This window comes from Physella acuta, unplaced genomic scaffold, assembly GCF_028476545.2.
Source record: "Physella acuta isolate Inbredline_101_S28 unplaced genomic scaffold, ASM2847654v3 ptg000260l, whole genome shotgun sequence".
NCBI classification, from domain to species: domain Eukaryota; kingdom Metazoa; phylum Mollusca; class Gastropoda; family Physidae; genus Physella; species Physella acuta.
Window position 1 is genome coordinate 159378 of NW_026731779.1, and position 10344 is coordinate 169721.

General features: G+C 35.3%; 2 protein-coding genes and 1 non-coding gene across 3 annotated transcripts; all 3 read left to right on the plus strand.

The window, feature by feature from the left end:
* The first annotated feature begins 791 nt into the window (after positions 1 to 791).
* LOC131938947 (uncharacterized) lies at positions 792 to 4405 on the plus strand. The gene is made up of 3 exons (XM_059297193.1): positions 792 to 1015; positions 1896 to 1990; positions 3681 to 4405. Exons 1-3 carry the CDS (start codon positions 853 to 855, stop codon positions 3987 to 3989), a joined length of 567 nt encoding a protein of 188 aa, XP_059153176.1. The 5' UTR covers positions 792 to 852; the 3' UTR covers positions 3990 to 4405.
* A 3947-nt stretch (positions 4406 to 8352) lies between these two features.
* LOC131938965 (U6 spliceosomal RNA) lies at positions 8353 to 8458 on the plus strand. Its single transcript, XR_009386379.1, has one exon. It is a non-coding gene; the product is annotated as a U6 spliceosomal RNA (small nuclear RNA).
* A 222-nt stretch (positions 8459 to 8680) lies between these two features.
* Positions 8681 to 9853, plus strand: LOC131938942 (uncharacterized). Its single transcript, XM_059297187.1, has one exon. It carries the CDS (start codon positions 8686 to 8688, stop codon positions 9529 to 9531), a length of 846 nt encoding a protein of 281 aa, XP_059153170.1. The 5' UTR covers positions 8681 to 8685; the 3' UTR covers positions 9532 to 9853.
* Positions 9854 to 10344: the final 491 nt, after the last annotated feature.

Consider the following 10344-nt stretch of genomic DNA (forward strand, 5'->3'; position numbering starts at 1 on the left):
TGTTATCCAAGGCTCTGGTCTCGATATATGTCAAGGTAACGTCTTAGGTACCCCCCTCCACCCCTCTCGATATATGTCAAGGTAACGTCTTCGGTACCCCTCTCCACCCCTCTCGATATATGTCAAGGTAACGTCTTAGGTACCCCCTTCCACCCCTCTCGATATATGTCAAGGTAACGTCTTAGGTACCCCCTTCCACCCCTTCTCACCAGGAAGGGCGGTAAAAATTGGGCGTCTAGCACGATCTACACATTAGCATTACAATCGTTATTAGAATGTTAGAGCCAGTGCGTCCCCGCCCTACTTAACACCACCCCTTCTTATTGAGTTTGTAGTGATGTTATGAGGTGTTTCGTGTCGTGCCTGCTGCGAGTGGGTTAAATATCGTACTGTGTTATTGATGGACGTAGATGGTTACAGTTAGTTGGTTTACGAGATAAGTTGTATTCGATTAACAATTTATTTTTACTTATTTCAGAGGTTGTAGAAACAACGACACCATCTACCACCACTACTACGACTACCACAACTACAACGCCTACAACCACAACCCCCACTACCACAACCACAACCCCCACTACCACAACCCCTACTACCACTCCAACAACTACAACCTCAACCACCACAACCACAACGACTGCAGTACCCACCACAACTCCAACTACAACGACTGCAGAAGACACAACAACTACAACCTCAACCACCACAACTCCAACGACCACGACTTCAGAACCCACCACAACCACTCCCACAACCACCACAAACACCCCCACCACCACCATCCCCACAACGACACCATTCCCAGGGTGCTCCGTGCCAGGCGCCACCCTCATCCCCCACCCCACCGTCTGCATGAGGTACTACAACTGCAGCGACCTGTCCCCCCGCACCAACCGACTGGCCCGGTATGAGGACGAGTGCCCCTACCCCCAGCTGTTTGACGGAGTACTCAACGCCTGCAGACGCTGGGACACAGCAAACTGTGGGCCAGACAGGGTCATCCAAACCGCGCCATGTAAGATTTTCATCAAGACATTCATGTGATATTCAATATATTTATAGCTACATACCGATCATGTGATATTCAATATATTTATAGCTACATACCGATCATGTGATATTCAATATAAATATAGCTACATACCGATCATGTGATATTCAATATATTTATAGCTACTTACCGATCATGTGATATTCAATATATTTATAGCTACATACCATTCATGTGATATTCAATATATTTATAGCTACATACCGTTCATGTGATATTTGACATATTTAGCAATACGTACCATTCGTATGATATTCAATATATTTATAGCTACATACCGATCATGTGATATTCAACATATTTAGCACTACATACCATTCATGTGATATTAAATTTATTTATAACTACATACAATTTATGTGATATTCAACATCGTAAAGCCACATACCATTCAACTTATGTAACGCTACATACCATTCATGTAATATTCAACAACTTTACAATTACATACCATTCTCGTAACATTAACATATTTAAAGCTACATACCATCTCAATTATTTTCGTAATTCAATTTAATGTACACAAAAGCCTTGTACACTTCTTTAACCAGCCCTTTTCATAACCTACTATTTTAATCATTTACAAATTGTGATGTTAGAGAAAACCTACACTTTTGGTTAAAGTAATCAGTGAAATAGGATTTTTTTTACAAACCACTAAATTTTGACACCGAAAATGTTTATATCACTCTACAACTTTAAAACTTTACACATACGAACTATTGTTAAAAGAGTAGACTACTTTGATATCATCTTGAATTCACTATTGCCGGCAAGTCTCAATGTGCTGTTAGATATAAAAAAAAATGCAGATATCGTGTATTGACAATTCCATTATTTTCAGGCGATTATTTGAAAATTAAGAGCTGTGTGGGGGACCACTGTCAACCTTGTGAGGCCACCTACCCTTCATGTGTGGGCGTGGCTGACGGATACCACGTGAGTGTGTTGTTACTTTAAGCAATCACGGCCAACATTCACTCAAAGGGCTCAACGCGTATATGCAAAATATATATTTTTGTAATCCCAATCTGTAATCGCAGACATCTATAGGCCTATATATTAATATTTAAAAACAAGACAACGTGGGATTTCAGCTTAGATGAAGGACATCTGACAACGTGTAGGATTGATATTCGGACAGTTTAACACTTGCTCGAAAATAGTTAATTTAATTTAATAGAAACATCTTTTTTACCAACTTTTTTTTTTTTGGAAAAAAATCGTTACTTATTAAATAATTTTATGGACAGAAGTCGATTTCAGTTGATATCTCCGTTGCAATTTTTATCATTTTTCTCTTCTAGTCAAGCATTTTGAAATTAGATTCACACAACATGCGCCACTACAAAATTCATTATCTTTGCTACTTTATATAAGCTTCTCAATTATCCTTCCTACTACTCATAAGTTTATAAATTAAAAACATGAAGTAAAAAAAAAAATAACAACAACAAATGTAACTAATATGCCTGATTGTTGCTAAGGGCGTTGAAGACAAGGTCGACCATACATTATAACGTAGATTCACCAACACAAAGTATCTCAAACTAATAACTTGACAGGATCGCAGTTTTTAACACGTTTTTAACACGTTTTTATTAACTCAGCTTCGCGTGGATGTGTTTGTTGTTAAAATTGACATCGAAAATTAGCCCACTTCTGATTGTTCTATAGTTCTGAAATTTGGCATGCAGGTTACTTTCGCCTAACAATTTCAGATGCAATCATAAAAACTAGCAATTAGAGACCGTAATTAGCTTAATTTAATTACGCCCCAAGGACCATAAAATTGAGGACATGATTTCTAAAGATACCGACAAGACTGGAGGCCTATTGACACAGTTACTTCGGGCCCAATCGATGTGAGCGCGCTGGCCGTGATCGTATAGTGGTTAGTACTTCGCGTTGTGGCCGCGACAACCCAGGTTCGAATCCTGGTCGCTCAAGATTTTTAGTCCTTGTATTTATAAACACTTAGTCAAGTCAAACTTAATCAAGTCATTAGATAAAGTAGAAAATAACCTATATAAAAAACTTTTTTAAAAACCACGTTTTTCATGTGTAGCAACGGACTAAAAAGGAGAAAATAAAATACTTAAAAAAACTTAAAAAAAAAACCACGTTTTTCTTGTGGACTAAAAAGTAGAAAATAAATTTTCATACATTTTATGACAAAAAACGTGGGTCGGGCAGATGGGTCGGGAAATTTGATGGTGAACGTACCCACGTTTTTTGTCATCAAATGTATGAAAATTTATTTTCTACTTTTTAGTCCACAAGAAAAACGTGGTTTTTTAAAAAGTTTTTTTAAAGTATTTTATATTTAATTCTTTATTGCACATGACGTCCACTTGATAGACACGGACGACAACTTTCACAACGTAAACAAAGACTTGAGTACAATTCACGACGACGGACGAATGCCTCTTCACTCTAGCACAACAAAACGCAAACTGTCCTAACCTACTTCCCCCAGCAACAAGATCCTACTCTCAAACATCACATCCTTAAGTACTTCATCCCACTATCACAATCTTAATATAAAAATCCTTCCACAACAATCATACTCTCATACTCTCGCAATACACAGAGATACCATTCACTACACTGATTATCTATCTGACAGGAATACCCATTGAAGCTGTGGTCAAGGTATTACACCAACTGCTACTACAACAGAACCGAGTTCCTCACCTGCCCGACCCTACCCTCCGGGCTGCCCGGGTACTTCTCCCCTCTGAAGAAGACCTGTGTGTCGATATACGAGGTCCCCACCTCCACAGGTTTCGGGAAAGCCCCGAGTTGTGACGGGAAAGAGGCTAGGTTTTACAGCGTTCCGGAGAGGCCTATCGTGTACTACAGCTGTCCCAGCGCACAGGTTTATTACTGCAATTATCTCCATGTTTTTAGTGACGCCATTCAGAGCTGCTTATAGAGTCGACGTCATAGCTCTACAGTATCATTGTTTTACTGCAAGTATCTTCACTTTTTTAATGACGCCTCTCAGAGTTGCCCGTAGAGTCGATGTCACTACTCTACACAGAACATTGTATTGCTGCAGGTATCGCCATGTTTTCTTGATGACGTCATGCAAAGTTCTCTACACGCTATAGCTACGTCACAGTTCTTCACCCATCATTGTTAACTAAAGGTATCTCCATGTTTTTTAATGATGTTATATTATTATAACGTCACATTACTGATGCACTCGTCCGTTACGACCTTGTATCAGACGTTGCATCAGTGAGAATTTTCACTAGACGACAACACAGGTGCCCGAGTAAAAACATCATCAACTGTATATAGACCACGCTCATGTTTTTGCCATTGTGATAAAATAAAAAGAAATTAGACAAAAAAAAACGAGCCATGAATTTAGGAACTCACTGTCTCGATATGCATATGTTAATCGATCTGCTGATCGATGCTGTATTCCGTGTGATTGATTGTTAGATCAAGTTTGTTATATGTTCAGTATTTTGTAAAAATTTAAACTTGTATTTTACATTTTTGTAAATAGCCTGATTAAAACAATTTTTAAAACTTTGGTTTTTTCTTACATTCTGTAATTTTTGGTAAGTGGTTGAGTTGTACTTTTGGTAAAGCCGCATTGTTCACACGTTTACTGCTTGAAAGAAGTTTCTAGTCTAATAAACGATTGAAAATTTTGGTGAACAACCACCCTCGCAACGTTCCCATTCGTCAACGTACAATGCTGATAATTGTAAAAAGCGCTCTCCAAACTTGAAGAAAACAAAAGAGTACGCCCCAAATTTATCTAAAAATAACTGAATGCTACTCAAATTGGTGAACTTTTTTTAAAAAAAAAAAAGGTGTGACAAAACACAGATGCTCCTGAATTTATCAAAACGAAAAAAAAGAGTCTAAAATTATACGACATAGGTGTTTTACTCAATGTAACCTACTTTTATTCAAGGGAAACTACTGAGTTGGTGGTATCAAATACACATTTAAAAACGTATTAACTCCCTTATGCCAGTGTCCACTTTAACGGAGACCATTTCTACGATATTACCGCTGCGCTAAACAGAACACAATTGTTGAGAAGGGAAAGCAACGTTAATTAATGAGGGGGGGGGGGGGTAGAGGGAATAAAAGACATCACGCTTATTTTGGGTCAATTTTTAGCTCACCCAACTTAGTCACAAAATGTCTGAGGCTATCGTCTGCGCTTTCGCTCTCGCTAAAGCGTAAGACGTGTGACTATTGATTTATTAATGTGTACAACTGAATTACAGTAATGATTGTTAAACAAATATAGATCTTATACACACTACACAACACATACACCACACACACAAACACACACACACACACATATATATATATATATATATATATATATATATATATATATATATATATATATATATATATATATGTATAAATATATATATATGTATAAATATATATATATGTATACATATATATATATGTATACATATATATATATATATATATATATACATACATATATATATATATATATATATATACATATATATATATATATATATATATATATATATATATATATATATATATATATATATATATATATATATATAATTTTAATTATATATAATAAATAATAACATAAATTAGAAGGAAGCGTTTATTCTTTTTGACATTTTAATTTATTTACTTATTTTTTAGCGCACTTAAAAGTTTGTCATTATCAAATGCCCCTGTGGATTTCTATTGTACATCGATTTACACGGAGACTTGGCTTTTACAATAGAACCGTTCCTTTAAATCATATGGCGACAAATCTTATTGTAACTGTATCCTGGTGTTCAGACATCTGTGACGCCTAAGTCATAAGTCATGCGCTGAAACTCTTCGACTGGAGCGCAGCAGTTATTGCCTGGGTTAAGCGTTGCGGTTAACCTGATCTAAACAAGGGAGCCCGGATGTGCAGCTGGACATTATTGTTACCCGTAACTTTTTACTTTATTACTAGCTGAAATACCCGTCGTGGGTCGGGATTGGTTTATAAAATACAATTTTCATTCTAGCGTCTATTTGTGAACTGGGTTACATGAGAAAATATAGGATGGTTAACCAGTGTAGTGCTTTGGACAGTTTACGGTAGTCTGATTGGTAAGTGAAGTAACGAAAGGAACAAAACCTCAACACAACCCCAATTACTAATATTCCGTACTATTATGGGGTCATCCATAAATGACGTGACACTCGTAGGGGGGGGGGGGGGGCGTAATTTTGTGACGATGTGTGATGAGTGGGAGGGTGGGGGGGGGGGGTTCAGATGTTGCGATGTCACTTTTGCATTATAAAAAAGCAATGTTAGAAAACGAATTTTAGACGTTATTTCGCGTTTTAGATAACAGTTTTAATAAATTGTAATAGTTTAGACAAGATTTTAGAAAAATATCAATGTTTTTAAAAAATTCAACTGCAATTTTGAGGGGGGTTGTAGGTTGGGGTGTGACGTCATTTTAGGGGGGGGGTCTGGCTTTTTGTGACGACGTGTGACGGAGGGGAGAGGGGGAGGTAAAAATCGTCAAAAAAAGTGTGACGTCATTTATGGATGACCCCTATAAACATATTGTTTGCGTTCACTTGATGCGCAATTCTTTTTTCTACGAGATTCTATTCTATTTTTAAAAAGTTTAAGTAATTAAAAATTGATTAAAAATCATGTCTATATCTCGAGTTACCATCCTTTGTTATATAAGAATATTCGAGAAAATTGAGTAAAGACCACACCCGCTTTATTTTTTATAGGGGTCATCCATAAACGACGTCACACTTTTTTAAACGATTTTTTACATCCCTCGCTCCCCTCCGTCACACATGTAAATACCTTCACCCGTACGTTAATAAATACCGACCCCCCACCTAAAATGACGTCACACCTCAGCCTACAAACCCCCTCAATATTGCTGTTGAATTTTTCTTAAAACATCGATATTTTCCCAAAATCTTGTCAGAACAGAGTATTTTGATCAATTCCAATTACAATTTATTAAACCCGTTTTCTAAATCGTGAAATAACGGCTAAAACTCGTTTTCTAACATTGCTTTTTTATAATGAAAAAAGTGTGACGTCACACCATCTGAACCCCCCCCCCCTCCCCATCATCACACACCGTCACAAAATTACAGACCCCCCTCCCCCCTACGAGTGTGACGTCATTTATGGACGACCCCAAATGTAGGAGGAAGGCGCCGTTTTCGGAACTGATGTTACAATTTTATAACCTATTTCTATTTTGCAGTAAAAACAAAATGTAGCCTAGTTTGGTATTAACATTTTAAATAGCAGGATCTGAGTAAGTTAGAAACAATAGAAAAAAAAGCATCGCACTATACCACCCTATTCAATATAAATTATGCTTTATTTTAAACGTGATTGGTAAATTTATGTTGCTAATTTTATTGAAATTATAACATGAAAATAAAATTTAAGAAAAAGTTTAACTGAAATGTAATTGATTTAAATTAAGGAGAGAGATGTGTTTGATCCACTGGACGTCATTCACTTTGGTTCTGGTGGTGTCTTAATGTCACTTGAAGTTAAAATAAGAAACACGAAAATGGGTTGCATATGTTCATATTATAGTAAATGATCCAAGGGAGGCAACTTTATATAACATTTAACAAATCTTTATCACATGCTCATTATACAAAAAAAAAGATAACTTTTTGAATAAAGCTAATTAAGTATAATATATTTTTAGAAATGTATGTTATGGAAAAAAAAGTTTCATTAATGACATTTTACATAAATAATTTTACTATAATTAAAAATATAAAACTTTAAATGATATATATATATCTTTTATAAATAAATCAATAATTCACTTTTAATCGACTGCTTGGAAAATTGTTCGCATCGTGGAATTCATCTTACACCAGAACTTATTTAAAGTTCTAAATCTTGTCTCTTTCCCCTCATCTTTCACACTGCAACCTTTTGAAAATTCAATGCGACCACTATAACACCCTTTCAACTAGTCAACTTAAGTTGTTTCCCTACATAGAAAATGCTTCACTGTCCCATTGACCCTCTCTGAAAAATTACCTTTCCTCTCCCCACCCAGACTTCTGACACTTTCATTTGACCTTCACCCCTTTTACTGTCATCCTTTGCAATTTTTTTTAATAATCAAATACATGACATCATGTAAATTTGCAAAACCTTTCGTTTTCATTTGGTGTTCAAAATTATGTTAAAAAATTTGATGTTGATGTACTTGTTTTAATTGCAAATAAAAGTATTTAAATAAAAAAAAAAATTAAAAAAAAAACATGTACTGTTCACGCAGTACATACAATAAAATTGGAACGATACAGAGAAGATTAGCATGGCCCTCGCGCAGAGATGACACGCAGAATCGTGAAGCGTTTCCAAATTTTTAAAAATAAGACACTGCGATGCACTGAAAAGCACTGCATGGTGCGATGTTTACTTTTATGCTCCTGAATTCTGCTCTCATCTGTCATAGGCCGAAGTTATTCCTTTATAATTGTGGACCATTCTGAAATAAATACAAAATTAAATGTTAGAAAGTCTAATTAATAATGTGTGTATGGGGATGTTTAGCTCTAAATATTGCATAAATTATAATAAATAATATAGAGGAATGCCTGGCTATTTGACTAACTCAATGCTAACTGACACAACAAAAAACTTGACTCAACATGAGCTGCTGTCAAAAAAGTATGAGGATGATCCACAATTAAGAGGTTCTTTGCGCACTATCTCACGCAGCTTGAACAGAGTAAGTGGAGATATAAGGAGGTCTCTTCTCAAAGAAAATGATGTTGATATGAGCACTAGTCAGAGTACACATTTTTACACACAAAGAGAATTAAACGAAGCTCTAAGAGATGTGCTGAATAAAACTCCATCACCTGTCAATTTACATTTAAGAAGCGATTGGTATATCAAACCAATTCATTTAACATCTTCAGTAAAAATTCCAGTGAGTGAAGAAGACATGCTAGCTACAAAGTTTTTTCCTGTGACACTTGGAGAAAGTAAATCTCTAGAGATGGTTAATACAATAAAGCCTGGGAAAAGAAATGTCTCTAGACAAGTAGCTGAGGCTTCTTTTTCTAGAACACAATCTATACGAGGATTGGTAAATGATACTGATTTCTTAACAGCAGCAGCTCCACACATAAAATCATCAAGCATTACCTTTATATATCCATATGCTGAAGAACTGGCTAGGCTACGAATGGAAAAGTTGCGTATTGAGGAAGAGCAATATATTGAGCTAAAAAGGCAAGCTGAATTAGAGCGGATCCGTGGGCCAAGACCGAATTGGTATGAACTCAAGACACCACAATTTCATCTAGAAGCAAGTAAAAACAATGAGCTTTTACGCAATTCAGATAAATGGGATGATCTTCTACAGTACAGAGAAAATCTAATCAATGCAACTAAGCATAAAGAACTAGCATTAAGTGTTCAAGCATATTAATATTATAACGTCATTTGTAGATTTATAAAAAGATAAATGTTTCTATAGTAAAATTTCCCCACTTATATCTTTTGGATATATTTGAAACTACACACATACACAAATATTTATATATGTTTCTCATAGATCGAACTATCCATTCCTGTCTGAGCCCTATTCATTTTATGTAGCATTTATCATATGAATATTTTTTAAAGTACAAAATTTGATTTGTTGTTTCATTATGGGACTTTGCCAGTAACATATACAAATTGACCAATATATTAAAAAGAATAAACACATGCTCAATTAATCCTATAAGGGTGATGTTTTAAAATAGAATAAATTAATTACCACTGCATTGTAAAAAAAACAAAAAAAAAAAAAAAAAAACAAAAAAAAACAGATCTATATCATTCCAAAAATAATTTTCATAGCGACGAACTCTACAATACCCAACTCATTTATTAAAAAACACACAAGCACATTAGAGAGTTCATTTTCAAAAACACGATTAGAAACATTAGCCACAAAACCTTAATACAAAACAAATTAAATGGAGGTATAGGGCTACACGACATTCATAATAAAATAAACACCTTCCGATTAAAACATCTGGATAGAATAAGGATAGAACCAAATTATCATCCATTAGCACAATAATACATAGGGTTAAACATAAAGAGCATTTTAAAACTAACCATCATAACACCACACTATGGGGGAAATGACATAGGCAGCTTTTATAAAGAAACGCTAGCAATATTCCAAGGAAACAAAAGCATTATTGGGGAAGACACAAAAAAAATACGACATCCTAATCAAACAACAAGC

Coding starts and splice junctions, on each gene's coding strand:
- LOC131938947 (XM_059297193.1), top strand. CDS start 853: ATGAGGTACTACAACTGCAGCGACCTGTCCCCCCGCACCAACCGACTG. Junction 1,016..1,895: donor GGTCATCCAAACCGCGCCAT/GTAAGATTTTCA, acceptor CATTATTTTCAG/GCGATTATTTGAAAATTAAG. Junction 1,991..3,680: donor GCGTGGCTGACGGATACCAC/GTGAGTGTGTTG, acceptor TCTATCTGACAG/GAATACCCATTGAAGCTGTG.
- LOC131938942 (XM_059297187.1), top strand. CDS start 8,686: ATGCCTGGCTATTTGACTAACTCAATGCTAACTGACACAACAAAAAAC.